General features: G+C 37.3%; 1 protein-coding gene across 7 annotated transcripts; it reads left to right on the top strand.

Annotated features, from left to right (window-relative positions):
• Window positions 1-159: 159 nt before the first annotated feature.
• Window positions 160-17256, top strand: LOC127435630 (paired box protein Pax-6-like). 7 transcript variants are annotated; one of them, XM_051689232.1, is made up of 15 exons: window positions 160-464; window positions 3863-4012; window positions 6476-6547; window positions 6765-6818; window positions 7681-7704; window positions 10193-10323; window positions 10771-10812; window positions 10903-11118; window positions 11442-11607; window positions 14935-15093; window positions 15222-15304; window positions 15400-15550; window positions 15727-15839; window positions 16103-16244; window positions 16420-17256. In XM_051689232.1, the coding sequence occupies exons 4-15, from the start codon at window positions 6806-6808 to the stop codon at window positions 16503-16505; spliced, it is 1326 nt and encodes a 441-aa protein (XP_051545192.1). In that variant the 5' UTR covers window positions 160-464; window positions 3863-4012; window positions 6476-6547; window positions 6765-6805; the 3' UTR covers window positions 16506-17256. The 7 variants fall into 7 exon arrangements, with proteins under 7 accessions (XP_051545192.1, XP_051545188.1, XP_051545194.1 ...); XM_051689228.1 differs by lacking the exon at window positions 6476-6547; XM_051689234.1 differs by lacking the exon at window positions 7681-7704.
• The last annotated feature ends 740 nt before the right edge of the window (window positions 17257-17996 follow it).

Here is a 17996-nt window from a genome sequence, read left to right as displayed (position 1 = left end):
TTTAACTTCCCGGTTTGGTGGGTGATAAATGGCGTCCATTGTGACGTGAGACGTCAGCAGCCAATCACTGCCAAGTTGAGGTTAATATTAAGAGAAAGTTGATGGTGAGACCAGGACGTCTTTTTTATTCCCAACCACGTTTAACGTAAGAGTTATTTTGCACCCAACTGGACAACAGACATTACGTGCGACGTTTGTGTTTACCGTGAGAAGAAAATACGAAGGAGAGTCCCGAGTTGGACCTGTTTTCATCTGTTAAATAGGCTAGTGTTTTCATCAACGCCACAAAGAGGGTTTTAAAACCATTTTCGGCTTGTTGGACTGGATATTATTTACTTTGGGACTAGTTCTGTGAAACGGATCCGTAGGGGCTCTCTCTAGACTTAATTACTCTTGTATCCAAACTATTTTGGAAACGTGCCTCTCATAACCTGCCAGCGGAACTGGCTATAGTGTATCTTGAGGTAAGTTCACAAGGTTCTACAAGTCTACTTTATTGCAAACGTGCATTCACAAATGTAATGACATCACGCTACTGCGCTGGCATCATTTTAACAGCCTGGCTCTATTAATCTCGCACACCACCTTAAATATGACTCGCATTTAGCACATTTTTTAAAACGCTGGACAATTCATATTTCCCTTCAGTACTCAACAAATGTTTGTTGAGTATGCCAGTTAATTTTGCTTTATGTAACAATCTAATTTTATTGACTTATAAAGTATTGTGCCGGCACTAAACTCGGAATAACATTTTTAAACATGAGACGCTTCCTCATGAGAAGTGATTGAGAAATATCCCATGCTGTCTGTCAGATGACAGTAAACACAGCTGATTGATTTAAAAAAAAATAAAAAATAAAAAAAAAAATAAAGAAAAGAAAAAAAAAAACAATAGAGCGTAATCATTGCTACTTTCTAGAGCTAAACACACACGCGTTTAATAAACAAGATAATAAAGTAGAAAATGTATTTCACATACTTTGCAATACCTTTCATTCTTATAATCATGCTTAATTATAAACAATAAAATAAAATATATAATAAATATTAGCCTACAACTACTACTAATAATAATGTTAAAAATAAATGAAGGATGGCTACATATAATAAAAACAATTAATTTCGGGTTTGCTGTTAAGAAGTATTTTAAACACACTTTAATTAATTTTCCATAAACCAGTATTGTTATAATTTGTAGCCTATAACTGTTTGCTTCTGGAGAAGAAGTAGGCCTATTTGTAAAATGGCTTCAATGTAAACTGCACTGTTTACTAACTTGCTGATGGAAAAGTCGTCAGAAATTAATTTTAATATTAAGGTTTATATTTGACCTGCAATGCATACATTTTGCCCTGAATGCAGATTACATGGTCCATAAACTCTGTCACAACTGAAATACGTCAGTTTATAGGAATAATAAATTATCTTACAGATCACTCATGCAGCCAGAAAAACACACTCAATAACATCTAAAAACATTAGGCTGCGAAAACAACTCTCCAATTCTCTCCGCTCAAATAACCTGCTTCAGCAAGGACGGAAATAACAATTAAAATGATCCACCCACATGCTGTCTATAATAACCTAATGAAATGGAAGAATGTATAACTTGCTTCAGTTTGATCATGGCGCCTAGAGTTACATGGAAGGGCCCTTCGTCAGTACGGTGGTCTGTGTCGCTTTGGGCAACCACACCAAAAAAAAAAAAAAAAAAAAAAAAATTTGGTAAGCCCCCTGCCCAAAAACATGGTGACTGCATGTCGCGCTTGCACTGGCCATAGCTATAAAATCGTTTCCCACATTGCCCTAATAAGAGGCAGTCGATCTCTTGTTCTCTCCCCGTCTCTCTTGCTCTATCTGACGTCAGCTGCATTCAGTCCTTTTCCCTCCCCTTATTATTAGTTTTTTTTTTCCCCCTGTTAAAAACTTTTTAGAGAGCGGAGAGGCACCGTCAGTCTATTTTGCCTGAGGGAAATAGCGACGAGATTAGGGTCTTTTTCATGACCAAACACCACCGCTGTTAATCCGAACTGTGCTAATTGATGGGAGGACTACAAGAGTCCATCCATGCATGTGAAAAGTCTCAAACTAGACAAATATTTGATGTCGACCATCCTTTTGATCAGGTGGTATCTTTAAAGACTGAGCGATTCAATATGGACACAAGTCTTTAGAAGCGTATAACAAACCAATATCGTGAATGTTCTTAGCGATTGTTTTCTTTATCAAGTATATCAATAGGCATGGATGCATGGATTTTTAAATAAGTAAAACCATCCATTTGTTTGATTCAAATAATTTCGGGTGGACATAATAGATTAGTAAAGAAAAGGCTGTGCGGATTTCAGTGCAGTTGCACGACGTGTTGCACTCTGAGCTGTAAATCTTCACCATTGGAGAAACCAGCAAAAACTTCGCAGGGAGAGGGAAATTATTCGAAAATATCAAACGGCGTGGCGGGGTCGCACCGCAGGACCCGGGATGACAGTGCATGACGGTCGCGCCAGCTCATTATCCGACTCCCATTCAAGCGGCCTTTCATTGCGATGCAGACTCTTTGGCAGTGTCGTTTGTTTCCTCATTGTGCTATAGTGGGGAATGCAATGGTTGTCAGAGGCCTTATTCACTTTCGCGATAGTTTATTGATGAGCTCCGACTTTTAGCACTTTTCACATGTCAAAGCGAAGTCAAGTGTATGCAACCACAGCTTAATTTTATGCTCCGTGCGTCCCAACACATTTTGTCTCTCTTTAAAGCTGTCCCACCATGCTATACGTCCCCCTCCCCTCTCCATTTCTTGTATTCCAACCCGGAATCTATTCCACTCCAGTGAACGGGTGGAACACCCCAAGCTGAGAGTGGCGAGCTGAGAGTGCAGTGCATGTAACCTCAAACACAGGCGCGGAGGGGTTGCTTTGGGGTTTACCGAGGTGTGTGCTAATGTCCAAGCAATCAGCAAATGTAGTTTAAGTGTCCGGCCATGGACGTAATGATATTTTCATCTCCTCCTTGCCAACCCACGACACGGAGTTTCTTTTTCTCCCTCTGAAAAACCAAAACAAATCACGCTATTAATGTAAATGGTATGGGGTCTCAACTGATCATTCAACGCGCGCCGTTAAGGCTGACGACATTCTCAGACACAAAGTCAACAATGACACGTGGAGAAAGTTTTCGCCCGTTTCAATGGACACAATAAGTAGGAAGGGTAAGCTACTCAGGATTAGCACACATGGACACAATATTAAAGCAGTAAATAAACATTTAAGGGAAATATTCAAGACGCGGCTACTTAAATTTAAACTAATGGCTGGCAGAAGATTTGTCCACTTTGCACAAGTAAGCATTTGAGGGTAGACGTCCATCTCTGCGCAGCATGTCCATGTGTAACTTCAGGTTACGTTGGTTAAAGCATGTCCACATTCCCACTGCAGTGTCTGCTAGTGAAAGGAAGTCTCCCAGCGTTCAATAGCCCAAATGCATTTCAATGGAAAACTTAATGTGGGCACAGATCGCATCATTTGCTTATGAGAAGTGATGAAGTGGGGCTGAAAAACTAGTTTTTACTCAGCCCTGTTTCCCGCTCTGTCACCGGGGCAGGAGGAAGTGTTTTGCTGGGAGATGATGACAGAGGTCAGGCTCAGCTAATGGGCCACTGAAGAGGAGAGGAGGCGACGCACAGACCAGGAACACATACATTAATACACGAGTGCTATCACCAATCAGCATAGGTGCGCGCCCTCTCTCTCTCGCTCGCTCGAGCGCTCACACTCTCTCACTCACTCCCACTAGCGCACATTTTTCAGTCTCGCTCAGTCTTGACATCCCATTTTATTGTCAATCTCTGTTTCCTTCGCAGGGAATTATTTTTTCCCCACCCGAGATCAGTTGGAAACTATAAAAGGCAAACTGTTTGAGGACGATTTCAAGAGCTTCAGTATCTTCTCTTTATTGTAAAAGAAGTGTATCAAGGAGGATTCGAAAGCTGTAGGAACTATGCCTCAAAAAGGTAAGACACTCTTCTCCTTCGAGCTACTTGCATACATAAGCACCGCTAACAAGTCAAATGAATCTTGCTGTATATGCCAGCTTTAAATATTAGGAGAACACTAGTGATTTTCTAAATAATTACCCATTTAAGTTGTGTCCTTAAAAATGAAACTGTTCACCAAAACTTTCAGTGACAAGCATGTTGCAAAAACATAGAAAACGTAAAGCTGTATATCCTCATATGGTGTGATACTATTATGGATTTCACGATCTTTACCTTTTTTAGTCAATATTGTGTTTTGTGTCAAGCAAAGTTCTTATTTATGACAGAGAAAAGCAAAATGTCACAGTAGGCCAAGACCGCGATCAGTCCTGTACATGGGAACGCAATGACCCGATGAGGTGGAGTGTCAGGTTGAATCACACAGTCACATTCAGCCGGGCGCAACTACCAAATTATACCGTGAACTTGATGGGGTTTTGCTTTTCAGTTAATTAAATGCTGCCGTCTTTGACCAAGATTAACTATTAAAAACGGAATTGAATTACATTAATGTCTTAACAAACGGAGTTATTATTTGTTGTTGTGTAGTTTGTTAAAAAAACGTAGTGTAGTTTGTAAACCTATACAAATATTAGTGACACTATCACTGTACTGAAACTATTTTTTATGGGTTGATTTAAAAAGTTAAAATAAATAAGACACTATATCCGTCACATATGGCATAAAATAATATATAATTAAATGCTCCTGCATCTATGGCATTTGATTTTTTTAAAAGGTGGCAGTATTTTGTTTTTCATTCTACATTTATATATCAAAAATGTGTATTTTCTCATGAATGTACATTAAGTAGAATATCAAAGACTTGAATAAGTGTGCTTAATTAAGAGCCTTAATTTTGCACATTAGAACGAACAAAATGCAGATTAGGCCCTATCAATTACAGACAGCACTATTAAAACTGATCATTAACTAAAAGATGAGTACAGGCAAAGACCTTGAATAGCTCAGCCCTTTGGGTAAGAAATATTATGTGAAATTTTAAATGCCTTGCTATCAAAAAATAAAAAATAAAAAAATATATATATATATAATATAAGTGCATTTTTAAGTTTGAAACGATGTGTAAAAAATATATATTTTAACAGCAATAAAATAATTTCCTAATTATAATTTCCTAAAATAATAAGTTTATTGTAATTTCTGGAGAGATTTGAGTTAATGTGTAATGTAGTTCTTAAAAAAAGAAGCTAAGTTAAAAAAAAAAAAAATAAATAAAAAAAAAGTATAATAATAATATAAAATGTAAAGTAAAATATTAATTTCCCTTAAATATCTTGTTAGAACATTACAGTGACAAATTTAGCACCTCCACGCTGCTTGGCGATTGGTGTATTGCCTCTATTTATTTGTTGCTGTCCACTGTAAACCACGCACAATTCATCTACATTAAAAAAAAAAAAAAAAAAAAAACAAACAAAAAAAAAAAAAAATCAAAGCAGGGAGTATTTCTTCAGTGACCTCCTTTTCGGTAAATGTATTGAATGGGTTCTTTATTGAAATTGTCTTTTTCCAATTGAGCGCCCAACTGCGCTGTTGTACATTTGTAACAGCCCTTACCGACACATACCAGTAACACAATTACCTCCAGATACTTAAAACAAGAAATTACTTTTCTATTTCGCGCAACGAGACAAACAAAAAGGCATTGAGGTAACGGGCACCGGGTCATGGTGAGCTGCACTGGCTGTTGCGGGTGAAGGGGGTGTGCTGAACCGGGTGTAGGAGGAGGAGGGGGCCCCGCTCCCTTCAGCTCTTTGTATTTTCTGAGAGTTGTTGGTACGTTTGGTGTAGCTAGTTAGGGAGCCCGGTTTTACTCTCTGGGTTTTGGTGTAGATAGATAAAGAAATCTATTGTTAAAATTCAGCGGGGCTTTGTCGGGGCCCCCTCACCCCCTCCTGGTGTTACTTTTCCGGCGCAGCCAGGCGAGGTAGAAAGCGTGTGTCACCAGAGGAGAGTATCTGGAGAGGAAGAAAAAAGTAGGCCTTGCCCACAACATCATGAAGGTTAGGCAGAGGCAGATTTACAGGTCGCATAAAAGTGGCTATTTTGCTATGAGCTTATTATTATTATTATTATTATTAGTAGTAGTAGTAGTAGTAGTAGTAGTAGTATTAATTTTAAGATCACCAGGACAGGAGCATGATTTTCTCACTGACTGACGATTAAACCTTCAGTTAGAAAAATAGCTTAAAAAATAAACATTGAGGAACATGTAACTCAGGGAGAGAAAATAAAAGCCTATCAATTAAAGCGGACAGCAAATTAAAAGCTGTTTCACAAAACTTAAACTAATGCATAAGTCGTAATAAATCGCAGTCTTAATAATAAAACACTAATGGTAGATTTAGGTGTAATTCTAGCGTAATATTTACGGATAGAAAAGGTGTACTAATAAATTGTTTTGCTTTGTCCTAGGGATATTTTATTAGAGTGAAGCAGATGAGAGTCTATAAATTGTTTTAAGCGGACAGTCAACTCTGTTTCCAGGCAAGTTTAAACCCTGGACATAAGTCTATTTGTGGAGACAGTACTTTATTTTCCCCTTTTGGCATGAATGCAAAATTGTTGAAGCTTCAGCCCACACAATATTGTCCGTAACTTTCTTGCACTGCAATACATAAACAAATATAAACACTGCACTGTAATACACCTGACTAAATGATGTGAAAACTGATCATTATTATTGTTTCTTTATGACTAATAGAATACTATAACCGGGCCTCGTGGGAGTCTGGCGTAGCGTCCATGATGCAAAACAGTAAGTGGATTTTTTTATCTATGCGTTTTTGAAATAAGACCATAAGTTGTATGTGACAATGTGCAAAAAAAAAAAAAAAAAAAAAAAAAAAAAAAAAGGAGGGGCGGCTAGCCAGAAGGGCATTTGTTTTGGTATATTAGTGAATAGAGTTTACAGTAAACGTCAGGGAGTGTTGGGCGTGTGCATGTTAGCAAAAAAATGTTGTCTGTCATTCCTACAGCTCCCTCAAAGAAGCTGAGCTCTGCATAGTAAACTATTGAACCAATTGCTCAGCCTGACTTTAACTATAACTACAGTTTTATAGTATTGCAGGCTTTTATTTAAATTGTTAATGTTACATTTGAGAGAGTAAAAATGACATTCCCAATAAGAGATTCCCTGATTTGCAAAAGTCACATGGAAGCCTGAACACACACACACAACCTACTTAGAGTGTCTAACCCATATGCTCTTTGCATAATTGTGTGTGTATGTGTTAGGGGGTGTTAGAGAGAGAGAGGATGTTTCTGCTTGACTTGCTTTTAAATAATTGCTGAATTAATGTTAGCATTGGCGGCCAATCCACCTAGTCCATTAGCAGAGGAGAAATTGACATTGCATGATTCTGATGAAACGCCTATCATGTATATGAAACACAGTGAGAGTGAAATAATAGACCGAACTTTGATGCAACATTGAATGTTGTAGAGCATGAATAAATTACATTTGCTGGATGTGATGTGTCTGTGTCTTTGAAATGTGTGAAGGCCAATAGTAAAACATACAGTATCATGAGTCATTTGTTTAAATCCTCTGTGGAAAGTACTGAGGAAGTTATGATTACAATAAATGAGACATATTTTCTCTCTTAATGCTGGACAAGAGGTGTATGACATCTGTAACGAAGGTGTGTTGAATGTCATTATGTCATTTTTATTACTTTTATTATTCAAAGTGCCAGTTCTGTGCTTTGTCCTCCTACTTACACCTGGCATCCCATAAGTCACTACCTTTGGAACTACGTCCATAAATGAGTTATTTTGTTGGTGTTTTAAGAAGATGCAACACTTGAGAGATTTCCGTGCCAATAAAGTATTTGAATGCATGTCAGCTGAAGTAGAGCACATGAAACAATTTAGCAATAATAATAAAAAATCAATATTCTAACATTCATTTAAACAACAACAACAACAACAACAACAACAACAAAAAAACAAATTTTTTTTTATTTTTTTTTTTTATTTTTTATAAATAACCCATGGGACAAACTCATGAAATACAGCGTCAGTGGGTGTTCTTATAGAGCGGCGAAAACATTTTTTTCCCCTATAGAACTGTTTTTTTTATTTTTTTCTTTTCTTTTCTTTTTTTTTTTTTATTTTTATTTTTATTTTTTTTCCGTAAAGATCAGTGTTATTACACTGACATTCCCTCACCTTTTCCAAATTATGGCAAGTTAGCCAAATGTTGTTGTGTGATGTCTTGTGCGCATTACTGAGAAGATATCATTTGGGTGAGGCCTTTGGTTTGTTTAAAGGTCAAAGGCAGCAATCTAAGCTTTGTGCTAATAACTCTTGGGTGTATATAGAGTGAAGCGTCCAAATTGACACCATATGTCTTCTTATTAATTGATTAGAAACAGAGTACCGCGAGCGCAATGATTGCTACTGGGCAAGACCGACACCATTCACCGTGGGGAATTATAGAACGATTAAGATTTAACCTTTCAAGCGAAAATTTGATTTTATATCCTAATCTGTGTGTTGGCCCGCTCAAATCAAGTGGTTGCATTTTAAACCCATTCGGCATGGGATTTCAAAGCCAATAAATCTTCAGTGCGCCTGTTAGCGAAGAGAAAGAGACAACAAGAATTAGCCTAAACGTCTCACTCAAAATGGACATGGAGATATATTTTATTCTGTGCTTTTCTTTTTGTTAAGCGTAATAAATGCTCCATAAATGTGTTACGATTTACAGCTGGTGTACAGTTAGAAACTCAAGCATAATTAGGTCTCATGTAGAATAAACTAAATCGTGCCACAGCTAATGCATGTTACTGTTTGCGTTATATTTTTAACATGTAGGCCTACTTCATACCCGTTTAATTCAGATTTTATATTTCGCTCTGCACATTTATTATGCATTAACCTACAGAACCAAACAGCATCCCACAGACTTGCTCCCAGTGCGTAAATATGGGCAATTGAGGTTTGTCATTTGGGAAAAAAGAAGTGACACTTTTAATATATTAAGGACGAGGCGCGCCCCCGTGAACGTACGCGCGCACAGCCCCTTGCTACCTTAAAATTAAGCTTCCCTTAAAGGGGAAATGAGTAGAGTCCAATTTAGTCTGAGTGATATCCAAATGCAGACAGAAAGGGTCGTTTTATCATGCTACTATTTGTCGTGACGATGCGATTTTCAAAAGCAGAGCGATGTCATAAAGTGACATGCCTGCCACGAGTGCTCCAACTGATCTTTTCAATTAGCCTTCCATGCATGATCCAGGGCGACTTCCGCCTATTTCCAGAAATTAAGCTCAAACTTGACGTGCAGCTAGCTTTATTTTAAAGACAAATGTCAGGCAGGCTCATCATATTTTCCCCCTCTTCTATATTTGGAGCTTATTTATTGCAAAGGAGCTTGTGCTCTTGGACTCAATTTAACGGGAAGCTTCGGAGGGAAGGGAGCTGAGAAGTAAAGCAAACCCACAACAGGAAGGCTGCTTTTCCGTTTTGGCTTCAGGTTTGGTGCCTTTGGTCAGCTTTTTGGGGCTTTTTCACTGACATAGGCTGTTAAAAGTAACATAAGCCAATTGGTTACATAAGGAATGCTGTGCTTTGGTTGAAGGTTTTTTATTTATTTTTATTTTTATTTATTTTTATGACAATGTGTGAGACTATGGTTTAAATCAACGCAACGTTTAAGAAGGTTCAATGTAGGCTAATGCCGCAAATAGCATTACGCCATCTGATCCGTTTAAAGATTTGCAGAGATGCGCAAATCTCGGCTCAGTGGGTTGGAGATGTTTTGCTCCAGATCATACCAGAGCGCTGACGCTTAATCAATGTTGTGCGTGTGTAATTATATTACAATTGTGTATTAGGAGATTATGATATTATGAGCACATCTGGAGAACAGTCGCAAACATATGACAGCTGAACAACAACAATAATTACCGGCTATGCTTATTTAAAAGCGGTTTACCCTGCTCTTTGCTGAACATTGAGTTTTGTTGAAAATGCTCTTGTAATGCTTGACTCATTTTTTAGATAATTTTAACATGAACGCTTCTTTACAAAACAGCTCTGATCTGTTTAAATTGAGCCTGTATTTTGAGTCTGGTTTGCTATATGTTGGGGAACTTACATCGTGATATACCCTTTTCTTTTTAGGTCACAGTGGAGTGAACCAGCTTGGCGGTGTATTCGTCAACGGCAGACCGCTGCCCGACTCCACGAGACAGAAAATAGTTGAACTCGCGCACAGTGGCGCGCGGCCGTGCGACATATCCAGGATTCTGCAGGTGATGAGAATGCATGTTTTCAAGTGAACGCCTAAAAAGTCTAATGCATATTCAAAAGATAATTTAAAGTAGTGTTTTTTCTCACATTTATGCTTACTGTTTCGAATTCCTCATCACTGGGCCATTATTTTTTTAGAACTGCGTATTAGATTTAAAACATAAATAAATTAACCCTTCAATTATTTATGACAGCAAGCAACGGAGATTCATTTCAAATTTCAGTTTGGAATGTATAAACAGTGGTCTTGTGGAATGGTTCGATGATTAACAACAAAATTTCCTGATGCACATTCCATCTTTTTTTTCCCCCCATTTGGCAATTTTTAAATTTGGCGACCGAAAAAAGTCAATTGAATCAAAAGCGGTTTAATGCATTTTAAAAAGTGCATAATTTCTCGTACCACTGCAGACATATTTTTTGTGTTAAAGGTATTTCTTGTGTTATAGACCCATGCAGATGCAAAAGTCCAAGTGCTGGACAATGAAAACGTAAGCTTATTATTGCTTGAAGCATACACTTAAAATTCAACACTAGTCTTAAATAATGTATGTGAATTGTTTCTTTTGTTTTCCATCTAGGTGTCCAACGGATGCGTGAGTAAAATCTTGGGAAGATACTATGAAACAGGCTCCATCAGACCTAGGGCGATCGGAGGAAGTAAACCACGAGTAGCAACTCCCGAAGTGGTCAGCAAAATTGCCCAGTACAAGAGGGAGTGTCCGTCAATCTTCGCGTGGGAAATCCGAGACAGACTGCTGTCAGAGGGGGTCTGCACAAACGATAATATACCCAGTGTAAGTTTACTGAGGGCAGTTGCCCTGAACTCGATATAACTTAAGTACAGTCACCTTACTAATACCGTTGTTAATGAATAATAATTTGATCTTTTAAATGCATGCACTTATGGCCTTGAACGTGAACGAGAATATACTACTAAATCGATCTTTCCCGGTCACTGCTGTAATCTCCTCTAACCCAAAGAGGACAATGGAATGCGATGTAATGCTCTGGCATGTAGGCCTGTGCAGAAATCGGGCCAATCGTTCCAAAAGCCAAGATGCCACATCGAGGATGCGCTCTTTAATTAATGTGCCGCATCTTTGGGTTTGTCTTTCAGGTGTCATCGATAAACAGGGTACTGCGCAACCTGGCTAGCGAAAAGCAACAGATGGGCGCAGATGGCATGTATGAAAAGCTGAGGATGCTGAACGGTCAGACCGGCACGTGGGGGACCCGGCCGGGCTGGTACCCCGGAACCTCGGTGCCAGGACAGCCCAATCAAGGTATGGCAATTTTACTTGCCATAAATGAAGATCTTGCCTAAAGAGGTGTTGAGGATGTTTGGCTTTCGGGAGTTTATGAATGCACTGAATTCTTCACCTTTCATATGAAATTATTGATCGCGTTATATCAATAAATAGGCTATTTCCGTCCCATTTATTATTATTATTATTATTATTATTATTATTATTATTATTATTAACAACAATAAATTGTAATATAAAATAAATCAATTAACAATAATAATACCTATATTATTATTATACTTACCAGTAAATACGCTATTTCTGTCTAATTCATTATTATTATTATTATTATTATTATTATTATTATTATTATTATTATTATTAACAACGATAAAATATAAGTCAGTTAACAATAATAATTCTTATTAATTAATAACTATTATTCTTATTCTTGTTATTAATATTGTTGTGATGGTTGTTGTAATTGTTATTTTTTTAATTATCGTTTTACAAATCCCGTTGAGCTTTTCAGTATTAATAGATGATATATAAACTACAATTTAAATAAATAAATTACTCATCTCGTTAAATTACATACTTGGTAGTGTTACACAAGAAAGGCTTACTTTACCTTTGTTAGCTATATTATATTATGATTTTGAAAGTTGTAATTCACTTATAGGCTATTTCTGAAATGTTTCCTGTATTTTACCTGAAAGTGAGAAGGTCACAAAGAAAGAAAGAAAGAACAGTGTGCGGTATCCCTGTACAAAGGATGTTTCTGTCACATGGGGAAAAATGTTATGGAAACAGCTCTGTCGCTATGTAATAGCTCATTAGTGAACGTTTTGTTTCTCATTAAGGCGACATAAATAAACGTTTTGTTTGAGGAGACAGCTGTGGAAATGTTTCACCGGAGACACCTTGGACACGCTGACAACGTCTGTGAATTAGCCGTGTCACTTATAAGGGCAATATGAAACGAGATAAAGATCGACATATATAAAGATTTAACTGAGGAACTCTTGTCTATATAATATTGCCTGTTAAGTCATTGACTACAATGGTAACAACTCGCTCTTTTTAGGGGGATTTTTTATTTTTTATTTTATTTTATTTGTTTTACGCAAGGGTAGTCTAAGTAGAATACATTCCGGGTTTTATGTTTAAAACACGTTACATAATATTTATCTTTAATGCTTTCCATATAGCATATGTTGTCATATTACATAAAATACATATTTAATATTGTTTATTTTCATGTGGCCTCGTACCCACCATATGAGAATAAAACTTTCAGAATAGCCTATATACTCTTATTAAGGCCTATGTGTTTTTATTAGTGGTTTATCTTGATGGAATTCATCTTCAATTAATAAAAAAATAAAAAATTAAAAAATTAAAAAAAATTGGCAGCTACACTGGCATCATTCTTCAACACATAATGTCTGTTTCTTGATGACTAAGTTCAACTTTAGCTATGTGCGTGTGCCAAACAAGAAGGACGCTAATAGCTATACCAAATGTAGGCTATCTAATAATAGCCACTGTGTATTTTCTGTTGCATTCTGATTCTACAGACATCATGCATTTTATGAGTAGTTCATTTAATATAAACCTTTTTGTTAGCCTATATCTCTATCATTTAGAGATTGTCCATTGGGCCACTCCAAAGGTATTAGTATGAGTTTGTGGGCGAGACAAATATGGTAGCAATCTGATGAATGTCACGCAACACTGAATAAAATAGCGGATTCATCTGGACTGACAGGACGCTAAAAGAGACAACTATCGCATTCAGAGCACTCATATGAACCCCTCCCTCCGTCATAGGCTTGGGGTGCTAAAGCCGTCTAAAGGATTTGGACACTTTCGCTTTTCCAAGGGTGTTCACATGTTTTGATCAAGGCCTCCACAGCTAAAAGATGCCGCAGTTGTTTTGCCATCTTTCTGCTTGCCTTCCGCCTCACTGGTTTCGACAACGCCCCAATAAGGAATTATTTTATTTCCCACCGCCTTTCTTAGAGAAAACAAATCCTAAATCTGGCGACAGTTGGTCAGGCTTTTGAGAACAGGCCACACATTCGTTTCTCTTTTGCGGATTAGCTTTTGAAAAGTGTATTGGATACCAACCACTGCAAATACTTTTTTAAAACGCTCTCAGAACATGAGAAAAGCATCGAACTTGATAAAGAATAACTTGAAAATGTAAAATACATTTTATTAAACGGTATAGCTAACATTCCCTGTTGCATGCCTATTAGTAGATTGCGTATACATGTCTAATTTAGCTACATTCTACCACGACAAAGTATGGAAATTCTTCTCTTTATTCAGGTTACATATTGTTTGTTATAGGATGACATATGCTCTTATGCTTTAACTTTCATTGACATTAAGCCCTTATTGAATTATAGCAATTTTTACTCACAGTAATCCGCCGCGGGAAAATTTTGAAATCTAAAATAGTCTAATTTACTTTAAGAAACGTGAACTAAATTCCGCAACACAATGGTTTTAATTAGAAACTGGTGTTCAACAACCCACAATTGGCTCTCCTTTCCCCTTGTCTGTGACAAACAAGAGCATTCGTATTTAGATGTTTCATTCACGGTGGCCTGGCTGTTTTTCTTCTTTTGCCTATAAGAAGGTATAAATCCTAACTGAGGTTGAACGGACCAGCCCTGAGGACAGTGATTAATGACAGTAGAGCATAAAGGTTAACACGCCGAGCTGAAAAGTCTGTTGACTGGAATCCTCGTGCTACAATGACTGCTCGAGAGAATCCTTTTGTCGTCTAGTCCAATTGTGTCCTCAAAATTCAACCCACGAAAGTTTGCCATCCCTCCTCACAGCGAGTATTTAAAAGTTACCCTTACTCTCGCGCTTTGTTTGGCTGTGAAAGCATCCCTCTCCTATTAAAGGATTGGTGGTCATCTCAATAGCTCTGCAAACGCCCATATGGTGGCCGTAGCCTAATGGAAGAACTCGGGGATGAAAAGGGGTAGAGGGTGTTTTTTTTTTTTTTTTTTTTCATTTTATTTTATTAAACATTTCAGAGGACCTGAAAGGTTTCTAGGACATTTTATCGCATTTCTGCAAAGCCCTCAAGTTTGTCCGCCATTGTGACTTGAGGCTGAAAGATCTAAGCGAGCGTGCGCGAATGTTTCCCCACAAATAGCAAAGAGTAACAGGAGCCTACAAAACGGTCCAGTGATTTTATATCACACATTTCCCACATAAATATTACAAGCAGACTATAATACTCTAATTAAACCCTAGAATCCAAACAAAGGATGAAAAGCCTGTGTTACTTTATATATAGGCTATAGAATAAGCCTACATTTTGTATTTGTTTTCCAGATGGCTGCCAGCAATCAGATGGAGGTGGTGAGAACACGAACTCAATAAGCTCGAATGGGGAGGATTCTGATGAGACCCAAATGAGACTTCAGCTTAAAAGAAAACTGCAAAGGAACCGCACTTCTTTCACACAAGAACAAATAGAAGCACTTGAAAAAGGTAAACATCGAAATAATTATACAGCGTCAGGGGCGTAGATACCCCCCCTCCCCCAGTAATGAAAACAAGCAAATAAATTAATAAATTAATAATAATAATTATGTTTATGTGTTTGACATTTCGACCAGAGTTCGAGAGAACGCATTATCCTGACGTGTTCGCGCGCGAGAGACTTGCCGCCAAAATAGATTTGCCTGAAGCAAGAATACAGGTGAGTGAAGACTAAGAAAACATGCTCGATACATTTGCTTTGTTGCCTGTTGTTTTAAAAAGTCTGTGATAACTAACCAAAGCTTGTCCTTCCAGGTGTGGTTCTCGAACAGAAGAGCAAAATGGAGGAGGGAGGAAAAGTTAAGAAATCAAAGAAGACAAGCCAGTAACTCTTCGAGTCACATACCCATCAGTAGCAGCTTCACAACGAGCGTTTATCAGCCAATCCCTCAGCCCACAACGCCAAGTAAAGACACTAAAATACACCTGTGTTGGATATTGTTAACACATGTAGGCAGGCCATAAGAAGACATTACTGAAAGCATTTAATACCGTGAATGAACTTGAATTGAACCTAAGGTGTGTTTAGAGTTTAGACTGTGGTTTCTAAACATTCCTGTTTGTTCACTTTCTTTGAAACAGTGTCCTTCACATCAGGGTCCATGTTGGGTAGACCAGACACAGCCCTTACGAACACATACAGTGCCCTGCCACCAATGCCAAGCTTCACCATGGCCAACAACCTTCCTATGCAAGTAAGTCTATAAATGTCAGTTTATAAACCCTTCATTCTGTATAAAGTATTAGGTTAATGCTTTGCACTATTCTATATTGTTCAACACTATGCTGTGCCTACCTCAGTGTTTGAAAGGATTAGTAATTCAATATTTGCTAGCATTGTAAAATCTTATGCAACTACAACTACAGCATTTTCAGGTCTGCATGGCTGTGTTTGAATAGCAGATAGAGATGTGAGTGTTTCTGACAGGTTTGCCCTTATCCCCTTTTTACCCCACAGCCCAGCCAGACCTCATCCTATTCCTGCATGTTGCCCACTAGTCCTTCGGTGAATGGGCGGAGCTATGACACATACACACCACAACATATGCAGGCACATATGAACAGCCAATCAATGGCCACCTCAGGCACAACCTCAACAGGTAAGTGTTTACCCAACTTAAAAAAAAAAAAAAAAAAAAAAAAAATCTAAAGTAAGAAAATGCTATAATAAGTCTGTTGGGTCATGGCAATTTTTTTTCCAGAAGAATTTTCAACCACATAATATGTGAAATATAATGAGTTTTCTTTATTTCTGCTTTTTTTCTCACGGTACAGGTCTAATCTCGCCTGGAGTGTCTGTACCAGTCCAAGTGCCAGGCAGTGAAGCAGACATGTCCCAGTACTGGCCCAGACTACAGTGAGAAAAAGACACATGAGAAAAAAAGAGAGGAGCTACTACACCTCCTGACGTCTCTCAGCTGCAAGGCAGGGCTGTTCAGCAGTATTTCACTTCAGAAGAAAAAGAAGAGACTCTAAAGGACCTTTGTTGTACTGGGATAGTGCCACTTCTCTACCATTCTTTGGACAAAGACTTGAAGAATAAAAGAGAACAGAATTCTGTAAAGTGCCCGGTACTATATCATAAAATGGAAAAAAAAAAATATCTGTTTTCAGTTTCCAACCTAAGTCATTTTGATGTATTTGTACATGTAATGGCCAAGTGTATGTTATGACAAAAAAAGAAAAGAAAAAAAAAATTAACAACTCTGGATGGACTGTCAAACCAAGATGGTCTTGCATCGGTAAGCAGAAGAACATTTGTGCAAGCTTATTTGCCATTTATCGATATTTTATCATTATCAGCTGATATCAAGAACTTCAAGTGTGGACCTGTTGAAACAAACTATTTCTGTATCATTTCAAGACAAAAATAGCAACAGAGTTCAAAGGAAGCCAGTCCATAATTTGTTTTGTTTCTAAAGCTTGCAGACAAAACAAGGTGTATGTTGAACAAGGTGACTACTGAACCGGAGGAGAAAATGTTTGGTAGCTAAAAACGGTAGATTGTGTCTTCGAAATAATTAAGTTTTGTTTATGTCAAAATGTAAGTATTTGTCTTCCCTAGAAGTCTCGCAGAACAATTTCTATAATAAACTTAATTTCATTTGATAATTCTCTGAATATTTGATACATATTACAAGATTTTCATTCAAGGGCACATTTTTAACATAATCCACATTAATGGACCAAAGCCTTTGCATACAGCCATTACACTATAGTTTACAGTACTTAAGCTTTTGAATTTCTTTGTCACTTGTTTTCTTTCATGAGAAAATTCACAATCGGTATCAATGATCAAACAACTTACTGTCTAATTTCAACCAATCATATCGCACCTATCCTGTCTTTTTAGTAATTAATACATTTACTTTAGATATTTAACCTAACCTTAAGATTTCAGATGAACTGTTTATTCAAATAGACGAATGTGTTCTGAAGGCCAGAATGAATAATATAAAGTCTCAAACACAGCCAGATATCACTAAAATGTCTCTAAAAATTTACTGAAATTGAAAATATATTCAATTCATACAACTTTATCCAAGTCTGCATTTGTGAAGTGTTACATTTCCATTTAGATTGAAACTTAAAACTAATGTTTGTGATTCTTGGGAAACTTCAGCAAGCCTGTTCTTTTTAAAATAATGTTAATGTTGTGCTTTTTAAGTAGAATTTGTTTCATAAAGGAATTAAAAAAGAAAAGTTCTGCTTGAACTACTTAAGAATGCATTCAAGAAATATGTTTGGCAGATCATGCTAAAATAACCAACATGGCTATCTATTAAACATCACAAAAGCAGTAAGCCAAAATAACAAAAAATTAGCAACATTTTACCCTAAAGGAGAAGTAC

This window comes from Myxocyprinus asiaticus, chromosome 46 (assembly GCF_019703515.2).
Source record: "Myxocyprinus asiaticus isolate MX2 ecotype Aquarium Trade chromosome 46, UBuf_Myxa_2, whole genome shotgun sequence".
NCBI classification, from domain to species: Eukaryota; Metazoa; Chordata; class Actinopteri; order Cypriniformes; family Catostomidae; genus Myxocyprinus; species Myxocyprinus asiaticus.
The sequence above is the reverse complement of the archived record's forward strand: the minus strand, read 5'-3'. Positions and strand labels throughout refer to the sequence as shown.